Below are 14,905 nucleotides of genomic sequence, written 5' to 3' on the forward strand. Positions count from 1 at the left end.
AATCTATGGTGTGAGGCTGCCAAAGAATAAATATTGTATTTCTTACTCATCATTGGAATCCAAAGAATGGAAAATACTGCTTGGACACATGTAAAACTGGAAAGCATTGCATCAGACTTGAAAGAGAAACTAGTGCTCCAAGTCAAAATGCTTCAACCCTGTGTTGAAGCCTCTGTTGTTCTTTGAAAAGAAGTCTTGTCACTAAGATATCCTAAGATATTAAATATATTAATGTAGGTACTTTCATATAATTTAAATAGTATTTTTTCGAAGTTGTTTCTTGGTTCCTTTGTAAACTGTGTAGTTTGGATCAATAGAATCCCTGTAAGTACTGGAAAATTGCTCCCTTTGACTAGTTCTGTATGTGTTTGTTTGTTTGTTTGTTAAGTTTTGACACTATTGGAGATCATGCATTTCTGGAGGATAGTACAGCAGCCGTCTTCCAAGGATTTGTAATCCAGATGACTCCAGTGCCTGTTCTAGGGATTTTGTAGCAGTGCTTGTTTTAGATAAAAGCAGCATGGTTTTCCTTCTGTCTAACTTTTTCTGTATCAAACAGTATATCAGCTGTAAATAGGTGTTTGGTTTCAGAAAGAAAGGCCTCATTAAAACAGTCCAAGGTCTTGTTAATATGTGCAACGAGATCACATCTACACTGGAAATTCATTTCTTGGAGCAAGTTAGATGAAATATCTTAAGAAAGTATGTCACAATTAAGTCTAATACATAAGCCCTTTTCTCCACAGATGAGCAGGTTGTTTTAGTTAAATATCACATTTTTTTCCATTGGCATGAAATACCAGAGCTATGTCTTACGCTGTTTTTCAAGATTAGCTTAGGAAAAAATTATATAAGAGCTGTTGAAGTATCTCAATTTAATCATGACAAATTTCATATTGCCGTATTGCATTGCCGTATTTCTATACAAGGAAAGAGACTGGATAATTGATGCTATTAATTGTGGTAACTTAGAAGCTGGATTTGCAAGATGTCTGCATGCAAGGAGTGATGCATTTTTCGTATTTACCTCAGTCATTTTATGACTGAGCTTTTGTTTAAAGTCTAGCTAGAAAGATCTCTCTATGCTAAGTTTTGCTGAAGATTCACAAGAATTCACACATTTATTTATGTATTTATGTATTTGTGTTTTTTCCCTGAAAGGATCCAAGTGAATGACCAAATTGTGGAAGTTGATGGCATCAGTCTGGTTGGTGTTACTCAAAATTTTGCTGCAACTGTTCTTAGAAACACCAAAGAGAAAGTCAGGTGAGTATTTTAGAAGGAAAAAAAAATTCTAATTTAATACTTAAGATTACCTGGCTTCCTTCACAGGACTTTCAGTATTCCCAGGTGGAATCAAGAGTTTTTTGGCTTCTTCATGTCTTCTCTCCTTTGATTCCAAGAGAGGGATGAGATACAGTATTACAGTTTTGTTTTGGTTTAGATATTGAAAATATGACCACTGAGACAAGCCAAACTTGCAGATAGATGACCATGGTCTCAGCTACTGGTCTAGATCTCCATGGATTCAAACTGTTTGTATTAGTTGGAATGACGAAGGTCATAGGTATTGATCAGATGGAAACTGTGCTGCCACTGATCACCTCCCTGCTCTTCCCGTGGGGAGACTGGCCATGTTAGTGCCCCAGGGTTGGAGGAGTTAGGTGGTGAGCACTCTGGTGCTTGCAGATACCACCTCAGCACAGAGAAGAGGAGAACACTGAATGCAGTAGTGTTAACAGCTACCAAATTGAGGAAAGCAACGTCCCAGTAGTAATTCATTGAGCTACCTAGCTCCTGGCACCATCGCTGGGTTTCTCTCTGCTCCTCTACTGTCCCTGAAAAAATCCATAAGATAATGAATAGGCTAGAAGATGTAACATACACTACAAGTAAAAGTCTGAACTAATGTAAATGCAAAGTTGTAAAATGTCTGTAAATTAATAAGAACGTTGTTTGCCTAGAAATGAACTGGTTTGCCACTTAAAACCCCAAAGCTTTTCTGTTTAATAGCTTGTTAATTTCAGTAAAGATTTAACTCTACAAAATAAACCCCAAAATATCTTTGGCATTCTGTAAAGCAACAGCCATTCTGTAGTCACCCTTTGGTTCTCTTTCAAAATCTTCTTTAGGGAATAGAACTGAATTCTTTAATTAATGAGATCAGAGCTGAGTTCTTTTGAACCATGACTAAACTATGTGTGGTAATATATGCAGACCTCCTCAGATGGTGGTGCTATATGTTGGCGTGCACATTTCCACTATAATTCCGTGGCTGTTCCTGTACAACATTAAGAAAACAATGCTGGGATGTGGATTCTGCAAAGAATCTTGGGGGTGGTTGATCAAGGTTTTATTTGAAAGAGGTTATTTAGGAAAAGAATTATTAGAAATTGTACTGTAATTACAGGTGAATACATTTTTGTGTGACATCTACAGTTTAAGTTACATCAGTACTATTTCTGCAAAGACTCACACATGCTATGAGTGTTCCTACTGAGCTAACTGTAAAAATGAGTATATACTTTATTAGGTTTTCTGCAGAATTGGGACCTTGAAATATAAAATCCTTATGACAGAGAATAATGTGTTCCTGTGTTTCAGTACACAAAGCAAATGTTATGTATATTTTGTGTTTGATGTTTTAGCTCAAAAGAAAAAAAGAAAGCACTTACATAAAACATATGTATTAGATACATTTATAATCAGCTTAGTTCGTGTAATAATTATCGCATAAGTTACAGAATAGAATACTTGTTTCCATGGAAAAATAATAGAAGGAAGAAATATAAAACGATTTTCACACAGAACTCCCAGCGTCTTCTCCTGGGAAGTAAATTACAGTGAGACTGGTTGCAATCTAGACCCTTGTTACAAAATAGGGGGCTGTAAAAAGTATTACTTCATTACTGTTGAGCTTACATTGTCAAGTGTACTATATATCCTGTGCACTGGGATCATTGGCTTCTGACAGGTCTCATTTATCAAAGAGATATGTGTGTTTCTACATTTTTCCTTTTAAGTAAGCTTAAGATATTGAGCTTTCGTGTAAAAAAATGACCCAGTGCGTTAGTGTCACAATTAGACAAAAAACCTTCATAAAATATTATTCATTTAACAATAAAATTTTAAATACAGTCAGATTTGTAATAGAAAATAATATTAAATTATGAATAAATAAACCAGATACAAAATAATCTATATGTACAGTAGAGTACTGTATGCTTAGCAGCATCTTACTAATATATATGTCTAACTAGAGGAAAAAAATGGGGAGAATTTGGTGCAACTCTCCCTATTTTTTTTCATAGGGGAAAAAACCCTCTGAAACACCACTTTTCTGCTTTATGCAGGCCAGCCAAGAAATGCATGATTTCTTCCCTGGTTTGTGGTAGGCTGGGAGCAAGACTTTACAAAATGGCCAAGCATTGTGTGGCACAGGATCCTGGCTTCTGGTCTGGCCCTGGATGGTTTTGCTGTCTGATACTCTGCATTGGTTTTAGCTACTCAAAAGTAAAAATGGTTCCAGAAAGCTGGTTTTTCTAGATTTCAAGATGCTTGGATTTTTGGCTTCAATGTAGGTTTGAATATTTGCTTGTAAAGAGAGAGCTAATATTGATGAGTTTAGATATAAAAGAAAATGAGGTATTTTTACCTCCCCTACTGTTTTTGTTTTGATGTGTGACAAAAGAGCCCTGCCTGCTGCTTGTTCTGTGGAGAGAACAATTGGTTTCTGACAGATCCTCTTTTCTGCTTACAGCTGTATCAGAGCTAGGATCGAGAAGTCCCTCATCTCCACCTCTGCACCTGAATTGCTCCAGAACACTAGGGGCAATTTAAGAGGGTCTTCTGGGGCAAAATCCCTCTCTTGCCCCCAGCTGTCAGCTTCTGCCTGTTGGCAGTGCAGGGAGGGAGGTGCTGCTGACCTTTCAGTGCACCATTCCCATGGCAGCTGCCATTAATGATCTGCGTCGCTGCGGGAGGCTGGAGCAGTGGAAAAGGTTGCTGCTTTATAAATACTTTCTGCCTTTCCTGCGAGGGGTGTCCCTGCTGAACTACAAGTGTGTAGGCAGTGTATAATCTCACACCCCACCTAATTCAAGGCAAGGCAGCTTCATGAATCCTTCTTTCACAGGGGAAATCACATTCATACTTAGTCACATCCGCTGTTTAATAGCATCAGTTTGATGGATTTTATAGAACTACTTTAGTAAGCATAGTTATCTTTGTGATCATAGCATGCAAAATCTGTACCTTCTGCCTGGTGTCCTGCACACACAGAGATATGTGTGCATTTCGCTGGCATTACTTTACCTTTATAACCCACAGAATTACGCATATGCAATCGTTTTGTTCTTAATCTAGTCAAAATGCATGCTGGTTTTTGTAGCAGGGTTTATTATTTGAGATCAGTTGTAAAGAAAGGACATAGATGAATAGAATGACATTAAAGCCACTTCTTAATTCTTTGCAATAAATGCAGTCAATACCTCTTCAGAGAGCTTGCATAATACCACTACTTAGTGATTTATTTTTCCCCTTTGAGCCTTCTGAACATTTTGAATGATACTGACAGGGGAAATCGTTGACCTAGAATAGATTTTTGCAGTTTTTCTACCAGAAAAAAAATCTATCCAGACTGTCTGTAGCTGACACAGTAAAGAATTTGTGAAAATGAAGACATGGCTTTTACCTTTTGAACTGTTGTTTTAGGTGAGGCTGACAGGAAAGAAGAGAAAATAAGCATCTGTGATTATTTTATCTACTGTTTGCAGTATTGGACTATCCAACAGAGTTGTCATACCATAATGGAAAATCATTGACTCAACCAATTTGGCTTCTCCAGTGATAATAAATTAAATTATTCTTTCTTATAATGTTTTATAGAAAGATAATCAGTACCCACCAGATGTACTCTGGTAGCCTATGAGGCAAAGGAAAGAGAAGGAATTCTTTCATAATCCCATCTGGCAATCAGCTTCTGTTTTTCGGGATGAGAATTAGTGTCCTCGTGACTCTAATCTGGCAAATACAGCTATGAATGCTGTTTCAATTGATGTAAATATCAAGTGTTCTTCATAATTTTGCTTAGCTATTTGGTTTACTAATATCTCATATTAGTGGATTTCAGAATTTGATTATGTACAGGAGGGATTTTCCTTTGAAATGTGTGTTGTTTTCAATATTGTTGAGTGTTGACCCTGCTCTAAGATTAATGGATCAGTCAGAGGGCAGTGCCACACTAATACCACTAATTGTTCTGTGCTTCTTTTGACCCCATTTAGGATGTAATCCATCAGCTTGAAGTTTGTGAGTGGTGCCTGCAATCATAAAAGATAGGATAAAGAGACAGCTTGACAGTGGGAATCCTATCCTGTCATGGAGCTTCTCCTGTGTTATTTTGTTTGCATACCATGGACTGTGGTATTGAGTATCAAACCTGAAGTTCTTTGAAGCTGCTTGGGTTATATTGAGCCTTTGTGATCGCACTCTTTCCCCCGTTCATCATAATGAAAGGATACTGGGAGACCCTACTGTCTTTGCCAGAGAAAGCTCACTCAAAGAGTTGTATCCCTCCAGGCAATTTTATTTTTTTTCTTGAACACTCTCACAAGAAAGAAAATCTAGTTCTTACATACAGAAGACTTTATCCTTTTATCACATTACCTAGTCTCTGTCTCTTCTAGAACAAATATGGGAGCTTTCAGTGGGGACTGCACTTCTTTGCCTTATTGGATGCAAAGATTTGTGCTCATGCAGCTCTGGGAAAGGGTGGGATCCCAGGAAAGGAGGAATTGGTTCTGGGAAGCCTTACTGCATTGATAAGTAGAAAGGGTCTTGCACGAGAGAGTAATTGGAAAATCCCAGTCCTTCCCATGCTGCTTGTATGCTTTTAGCATTATTACTTTCCTCTAAAAGGTTTCTTTAAAGTTAACCAAATTCAGTGTTTTACTGGAGAGGCGAATTTTAAATTCCGTGTCCTCCTTCCGTATCCTGTTGTATGAATGTGACTAAACATTTTCTCAGCTTTCCAAACTGTTGCTAAGCACTGAGCGGATGCTCTCATGGTGTTTTCTGAGTCAGTTCTTGATTTTTTAGGGAACCACGCAGAACCTGTGCAAAACCTGTTTGGTGTCTCATGATTTGTACCACTCTGAAAGTTATTAATTGTATTAATTCTAGCCTACCAATGAGTTTACCTGCTTTTGTTTAATTAAATTCTGCTGAAATGCATCAGTCTTCCCATCTTAAATAATTGGTTAACCAATTTTGCCATGTTTAATTAATCTTCTAGATCACTGAAGAGTATGTTCTAACAATAGCAGTGTAACTATCAGACCCTGTGGCTTTTCACTATTAACTATTCTCTGTTCTAATAAAGTATCATCTATTACCATTTTTTTGTTTTTTTCTTATCTGGACAGTTTTAATTCAAAGCAGGGTTCTGTCTCAACTTTCAATCCCAGTTCACAGCCTAATTTCTTTATCTCCTGCTGAACTGCAAATGCAATCTTTCAGACAAGTTTTTACTTTTCTTTTATTTAGCTCTTACACAATGAGCAGTTAAAGGGTGAAAAGTGAAAATAATCACTTGTTCATTAACATCAACTTGAAATTCATTTATTCCTTCTTCAGCTGGTTCCTCATCCCATCTTGAGCTGATTTTTTTCTGAAAAATACACTGTTTCAGAAAATAGTATTTGTATACCTGCTGTTAGTTTTGTTTGCCATCACAGCATCTGAAAAGGTAGTTTATACAGTTGTGTTCTTTGCAAGCACTAAGACACTATTGAGGACGGATGAAGTCCACCTCAGGATCTAACCAGCAGCAGTATATCCTGGTGGGAATGCTGTTTGTTGACAGTAGCGCTGAGCAGCATGGCTTTATTGTTGTAACTCCTTTGCCTAGATAATAATCTTCTCTTCTTCCAGTGGGCATGCCTGTGCAGATTTTCTGCTGCTCCTTCTAGCTTTGCCTGCCTGTGCTCTTACTCTATGAAACAGCTGGGTCCTTTAAACGTTTGCAGGCATTCTCCATAATGCAGATCCACACTGTGATAGAGGCAGGACTTCTAATTGCTGGGTAATGAGACAGGACCCAAAAAGCAAAAGATACCACACTCCATATCTGATTCAGAGAGCTGGACTGTGTAATCTGTTTTCTGGCTGGGGGTTGTGGTTTTGTTCTTTTCTTCCTTGTCTGTTTCTTCTTCCTTGAATCCAAGTGCCAGAGCGGAGAAGAGAAAAAGAAAAGGAAAGAAAGGCCCTTTGCCTCTGCAATGCTGATTGCTGAGCTGGGACTTCGTACTGAGCTGCTTCTTTGATAAACCCAAATCGTGGATCCTGCAAAAACTAAATATGTGGTGCTGTGTGCCGAAATAGTGTAAATTTCTCCTGTTTATTCCACTATGGTTATACTAAATATTCCATAATATAAGCTGTTTTCTTTTTGGTCTCTGCAAAGAACTCCTACAAGTGCTGGTAATGACTGTAAGACTACCAGGAGTAGCATGTTGAACAGGAAAAACTACCCATAAGTACTCTGATCCCTTAGCACGGATGAGGTAAGGCTGCATTCATCACTGCTTAGCTGGTTTATATGCCTTGGCTGTGCTTGTTGTAGTAGGCAGTCTGTGCCTCAAACTGTTCTTCACACTCAGGCCAGCTGGCACCAGAGTGGTCAGTGCTCCTACCCTTAAAGTTTTGTACCTTTCTGAGCAGGGAGGCTGTATACAAATTGTTCACTGGAAATTCAATCCAAGATAACTCGTAGTCTTTGCTAACTCCTGGGCTTTGTCTGAGTATTCTTCAGTAGAATATTAATTGACATGGGCCAAACTGTTTCAGAGACTCAGTGATTTAATATGATTTTAATATGATAATCAATTACTAGTACTTGGAATCGTTCCCTGGCACTGTTTAATTTACTGGCATAAACATAGCCCCTGTGTCCTGAGATCTTGCTAATTTTAATTTGATGGTAAGTTATTTCTTGAAATATTTGCACATTTGGATGGGAAATTATATGTTTGAGTTTGAAATATATATAGAAATCTTTATTTAAAGATTTTTTCTGAATTATAAGCCATCTTGCTAGGTATTGCAGTATTGTTTTTACAATTAAGTGTAACATGAATGAATAAGACTCAGCGAGGATGGATTTCATTAGGAGCAGCTTTTTTTTTTTTGTTTTCCTGGGAAAAGGAACAACTTGACAGGTTTTGAATCACTTTGTCCTCAAGTTGGTTGGATCTAAACATGAACTTCTACCCCTGCAACTGAAATATTATCATATATGTTTATTTAGCTAATTTTTTTACTCTTTCATCCAAGTTACTATGTTGTAGAAGCTCCCACACAGTTTTGGTACACCTCGATTAATGGGATACAACAATGTGACAGCTGGGCAGAAATAACCACTGTTCGTTGTTGCAGGATAACTCACCAAACTACAGGGATGGTGCTGCAGGAACATTTATTTGGACTGTGCTGTGGGGATGGTCCAGCTTGCCTAGAATCTGAATCACATAATCGTCCAGATTAAGCATGTGGCCTGAACCCAGCATCTTACATCTGACCCACCTGACCCATCTGACCCATTTTCTTCCTGGATTTCTTCCCTATTGATGTCAGCAAGGGTGAGGGAAGACAGATCTCACCTCAGAAAGCAATCAGGTTTTAGAAACATTCCCAGGTAGTACTTGTACCTTCTTAATAGAGCTGACTGCATTCAAGTATGTTAAAGCATAGATTTACAAATGTGTTTCTTTGAGCTGGCCATTCCCATAAGGATTGTGTGGTGCTATAGCAAATGCTGATTAAATGATCATCCTGTATTCAAGGAAACCTTTTAAGCAAACACTGTGTTGGGATACAGTCAGGCTGTCTGGGAGAAATGGAATTGATTCTTAACCTTCACTCTTAGAGGAACAGAGCAATGTAAGGACCAGAACCTGGAGAGGTGCCAAAATATTGAATGCCTAGGCTAATTTTTAAGTACTCTTGAGTAAAGCTAATGTGTCAGTGAGGCCCTATACTAGAATTGATTTCTGTGGGAATAATTAATCTAAGTGCATTATTATTACTATGTGGGTTTTTTACATGACTTTCTAATCGTCTGACTCAATATCCATTTAGTGTTGATACTAGAATAGCTTATCAGGGGCTTGTATCCAATATGCTCTGGAGACACTGCTGAGGCTTTTCTGGCATGTGAGCTATTACTTTGCTGCTCACCCACCAGCACCACTGATACCATTGCTGGCCTAGAAGGCCAACCACATCCTGGTTGGCATCAAGGGAGGAATGGCCATCAGGTTGAGGGAGGTTGTTCTGCCCCTCTACTCTGCCCTTGTGAGACCCCACCTGGAATACTGCATCCAGCTCAGGGGTCCCCAGCACAAGAAAGATACGGACCTGTTGGAGCAAGTCCAAGGAGGGCCACAAAGATGATCAGAGGGATTGAGCACCTCTCCTGTGAAAAGACAATTTGAGAGTGCTGGGGTTGTTCAGCCTGGAAAAGAGAAGATTCCAGCGAGACCTTACAGTAGCCTTCCAGTACTGAAAATAAAATATAGGGAGAGCGACTTTTTACACAGACAGATGTAAAGGACAAGGGGGAACGATTTGAAACCAAAAGAGGAGAGATTTAGATTAGATGTTAGGAATAAGTTCTTCACTCAGAGGTTAGTGAGGCACTGGAACAGGTTTCTCAGAGAAGTTGGGGATGACCTGTCCCTGGAAGTGTTCAAGGCCAGGTTGGATGGGGCCCCGATCTAGTGAAAGGTGTCCCTGCTCATAGTGCGGTCCTTTCCAACCCAAGCTGGTAAGTAGGAGTCACGCTGTCTGTCTTTAAATTCAGGGTAGCTTACTTTATCCTGGGTCTGTGGACAAGGATGGAGGCTGCAGAACTTCTGCACAACAGTTCAGCTTACTGGCAACTCTGTCTCTAGGGTACTTAAAGGCTCTTCCCCAAAGTTTGCTTATCTGTGCTGGCTTTACATAGCCAGCATCCAGCACTGGACATTGCACAGGTTGCCCTCTCAGATGTTTCCTGTGTATGATAACTTCATTCAGTCATTGCTCCTTTCATTTGCTGGTAGTTGTCACTTTGTTGTGTTACTTTGGGTGCTGATCTCCAAGCAGAGTTGTTCACGTTTGTTAGTTTTGGGTCACTACCTTCACTCACCTCCAGGCAAACCTTTTTTATTTCCTTCTACCAGTCACCCTCAGTTCCTCTTGATTCCAGCTAGTAGCTTTAAAGATTGCTGTGCACATGCTTGTCTCTGGTGCAAGGGAGAGCTGGGTGGAGTAGGCACCATTGGCAAGGTTGCAGGTGAGGCTAGAGGGGCTAACAGGCAGGGCTGCTATTCACAGGATCTTCAACAGCCTGGAAGAATGAGCTGACAGAAACATTATGATGGAAGGGCAGATGTGAGTCCTGTATCTAGAGCAGCATATCCCTGTGCGACACTGTGAGCTAGAGAGCAGCTGTGCAGGCAACACCCTGAGAAGAGATAGAAAGAACATCTTCAGTCCAAAGAAAAGAAAGAGATGCCAGTCATCTTACTGCTGTCTCAACTACCTTCCGGGAGGTAGAAAGGGTAAACCCAGGTTCTTTGTAATCTCAGTACAGGGACAGGATAACAGGCAATGAACAGAAGTTGCAGCAAGGGTAATTCTGCTGAAGGCCATGACAAAGTTGGCCTTGCTTTGAAGTCAGGGGCTTAGGGTGGACCAGAGTTTCCTTCCAACCTAAATGATTCAATGATAGGAAGAGTCTTTATGAGTTTTAGATCATTTTATCTGAAAAATTGCAGTGAAAGCTCACAGGCTGCGAATTCCTTATGTGTAGTCAGTGACTTCTACAGTTGAGACTGCTGTTTAAGAGGGGTTGATCTTGTTCATGAAACCCAGAAAAATTGCAGCTTATCCTACTGTGACTAAATAAAACTGCCTTCTTAACACAGTTCACACTCCTTTTAAGCATTTTGGATTAATTATATGGCTGTTATCCTAATGGAAGCAGCCAGAGTAGGTAATTGAAGACATCTTGAAATAAATGAGATAAATGGTAGCAGAAGCAGCATCAGAGAAAAACCATTTTTAAAACCATTTTTAAAATCATAGAATCATAGAATGGTTTGTATTGGAAGGGACCTTAAAGATCATCTAGTTCCAGCTCCCCTGCCATGGACAGGGACACCTTCCACTTGAGCAGGTTGCTCAAAGCCCCATCCAACCTGACTTTGAACACTTCCAGGCATCCGACTGTTAAACTCCCCCAAATACAATGACTTTTACTGTATATTTTTATTGACCACGCTATTTTAGAAAGGCAACCCCCCTATTCTTTATTTCTTAGAATGAGTTCGCTGTATTCTTACATGATTTTTGTTGAATTTAAGGGAACCATGCTAAATTATTTTTAACTAAGCAGTTAATGCCTGAAGTATTTTTAGGACAAATCATTAACTGTGCTGCAGAACTTCAGTTTTCCATCACAGATTTGGTGCCTTCACAATTTTTTTTAGTACCAAAATTATTTTCAAAGTGGAAATATTTTTAATTTAATCCTTGTAATAATGTTTCTGATTCCCGTAGTTGGTAAAAAACCCAATAAGTTATCTACTGTTATTTCAAGAAGCACAGGTCTGCAGATCCTCATTTAATAAAAGCTAGAAATATGCAGAAAGCTATGTATCAGGTGTGCTGTAAAATATTTAAATCATGGATTACAGGAGATGTAGGAATTGCTGACAGTTTCAGTAGAATGCTTTTCATAACCACCACTACTGTAATTAATTTTCAATTTCTCAAGATACTTCATTCTTTTAGATATTCTTAAATCCAAGATATAGTCAAATATAATTATATTCCTGTCTCTGTCCCTGTTTATTTTAACCACAAACACAAAGAATATTTCACAGCTGATAATTCAACTAAATTCCATGTAACTCTGAATATCAAGGTCAGTTCATGCCCTGCTTCTCTCTCCCCTCTCCCTTTCTTTTTTGCTCACATCAGAAATAATCAGTAAGGATCTGAGATTTAGTACAGTGATGGGAGTATCACAGATTCAGTGGGTTTTATTTTACATTTGCTGGCTTTAATAATTAAGGGGAATATTATTGTGGTGTGGTTTAAAGGCTTTAGAACCCTCATTTTCTCATATCCAGAAACATAACCATCATCATAAATATATTATTGTTGATAGCATTTATAGTTGTTTCTTGTAATACTTTTGGCCCTTGAGACTAATTAATCGAGTCTGAAATGCATGTGCTTAATTTTGGTGGCAAGAGTGATTCGAAAAATATAATTAGCCACTTTGTTGAAGTGTACATGTTGTGGTTCAGTGACTAATTTTCTGGTCAGTGAATCACAACCTTATGTCTCTTTCTCATATTTAAACACTTCAGATTATGATAGTTCTTGTATTTAAAGCCATTCTATGTATAAAGATCTAATTCAGGCTTAGGGTTTTAATAACTGCCTCTGCTTCACGGTTTTCTAAGAGAGTAATATTTATTCACCTCTCTTTAAATTTAAACTTTATGACTTATCTTAGTTACAAGTTAATTATATGCATCATGGTATTCTAAAGGTCGTGGAATGTAACATGACAATAGGTTTGGTTTACTTGGTAAAAGCTGTAATTGCTGGCAACATAGTATTTATTCCATTTTACAAATTTACAATTCTTTATCTAGAACTGACATCAATCATAGATTGAATGCTTCTAAAAATGTATTTTCAGACACTTTGAAAATGTCTCACTCTAAAGCAGTACATTGTACGAAGATAAAACGTTCCTTATGTATTTCTGTTTTGGAAAACATTTGCTTTAAACTTTGTCATTGCCTGGAGGCTTTTATTAATGCATCATCTAACAGCTTCAGGTATCACTGAGGAACTTCATTTTGACATGTGATTCCAGCCTTGAAAATCACATCACTGTGAACCGTAAGTGGCTTTGGCATGAGAAGAAAAATTCAATTAATAAGGTTTTTACATCCTACCTAAATTTGTCTGTATGAAATATAATTAGGTTACAGTCTAGTGTGTCAAAACCACTCCTGAATAATCGGGAGTTATCAGACTTGAGATGCATTACATATTGTCTGTTCTAAGTTTTCAGTGTACAAAAATGATTATATGAAGTATTTAGAGTCCCTTTCCAAGGGAGGGGTATTATCAGGCAGAAGGCCAGAGGGAATACAATATTTGCATCACTTTGCATGGTTCCCTAATTTGCCACAGGGGTGATCTCCCTTGTGTTTACAAATGGGGTACTCTCTCTACTATGTGTAAGGAATATACTCATGCAAAATGTTACTTAAAATATTTGTTTAAAATAGAAGTTATTTTTTCCCTTTTTACTTTTAATTTGTTTCTACGTTAGAGGAGACAAACACATAGCAAATATGGGTTAAATCAGTTTTACCTTAGGTAGTAATACCTAAAGTTCATTGTTCCTCCCAGTTGAGTCTGAATACATGACTGGTTTAATCTTTGTAATACTTGGCTCTAAAATTAAAAATCAGAGGAAACAGGATTTGTCTATGAGTCAGTATGCAGAACAGATGAAGTGTAAGGGCCATGAAGAAAAATTCTTTTTCTTTCAGCCCAACATCTTAATCATTACTGAGAACTAACGTCATATTTTGTAATAGTGGGATATGAGTGCCAAACTGTGATCTGTTTTGATAAGGATTAAAATGCTGATGTTATTGTCTTGATTTTGTTCTAGTTTCTGCTGTATTTTCTATTAATGTTTTTAAGCTAACACACTTTCTTGACAACTATTTTCAGAGCACCTTGTGTCATTATTTCAAAGGTAGTCACTCATTCTCACCTTTCTTATCCTTTTGGAAGAAAGTACTGACTTGGATGTTTTGATGATGTTGAAATAATCTCCAAATTGTAGTCCTTTCTGTATGCCTGACTTCATAGAGTCTGAAAAATTGTTTGGCTTAGGAAATGGATCCAAGGTCATCCATTCATGAGAAATTGGATGACAAATCCCAAGGGATTTTAACAGTGATAGGCAGTACTAATGAAAAGAATTTTCATACATGGGATATAATGCACATTTCTGCCTCTCCTTCAAATAATAAATTAATCATTTGAGCCAAATGTTGTGGAAACAATAGTTTACCATATGCAGTACCTCAGTGTCACCTTATTGTGCATTTCAGCTCCACATAATACTTCTTTCATCTGTATTTACCCAGTTGTCTTTCTAGCCTGCTAAGAAAATATTCCTTCAGCTTGACATCTTGAAAGTGTGCTTTTATTCAGTTGTTTACAGTGTGTTGGTCCTGTGTAATGGGTGTTCATCATTAGTTCTATAGATAGCAATATATCTAATTATGGTTATGCTGCTGTGCTGAAAAAAAATGTTACAGTCCAAACCAATTCTGAGTTCCGGTTGCAGAAAGCAGGATTAGGAAGCAGTTTTGTAAGTCTCAACCAAGAAAGAGGCATTTCTCTTGTCTTTTGTTAGGCCAAAGAAATGTGCTTCCAATGTTCAGCAGTAGCTAACAGTGGAGAAAAACATTCCTTAGCAACAGAAGTTCATGAAATAAAAGAAAAATTTAAATGCGGCTTAAAATTATGGAAGTAGCATCTGTCAGATTTAAAAATGTGAAAATAGGTTCTCTTTTATAAACAGGAGGAAGACAAGTATAAAAGCTCAGAAATAGAAGATAAATGTTAAGTCAAGGTGGAAAAGTTACTCTGGTGCACGTACCTTTAACTATAAGCTGCCAGAAGCGTGCCTTGTGCTGTTACTGCGCATCTGTAAGAGTCTGGTCTAATGCAGCCTTCTGGGAAATACATGGCTCTAAAGGGAATGGAAGTGATGATACTTTTTAAAAAAAATTGTTCTGCTCTAGGTCTG

The 14,905-nt window shown here is 38.0% G+C and overlaps 1 protein-coding gene across 5 annotated transcripts in view; it reads left to right on the forward strand.

Moving 5' to 3' along the window:
* Positions 1 to 14,905, forward strand: part of PPP1R9A (protein phosphatase 1 regulatory subunit 9A) — a 135,198-nt gene that overhangs the window by 76,432 nt on the left and 43,861 nt on the right. For all 5 annotated transcript variants that reach the window (XM_027684797.1, XM_027684798.1, XM_027684799.1 and 2 more), the window contains exon 5: positions 1,162 to 1,266. In XM_027684797.1, the coding sequence (XP_027540598.1) occupies positions 1,162 to 1,266 (105 nt within the window). The remainder of the gene's footprint in view (positions 1 to 1,161; positions 1,267 to 14,905) is intronic.

This window comes from Neopelma chrysocephalum, unplaced genomic scaffold (assembly GCF_003984885.1).
Source record: "Neopelma chrysocephalum unplaced genomic scaffold, ASM398488v2 Primary Assembly neopelma1_67, whole genome shotgun sequence".
NCBI lineage: Eukaryota > Metazoa > Chordata > Aves > Passeriformes > Pipridae > Neopelma > Neopelma chrysocephalum.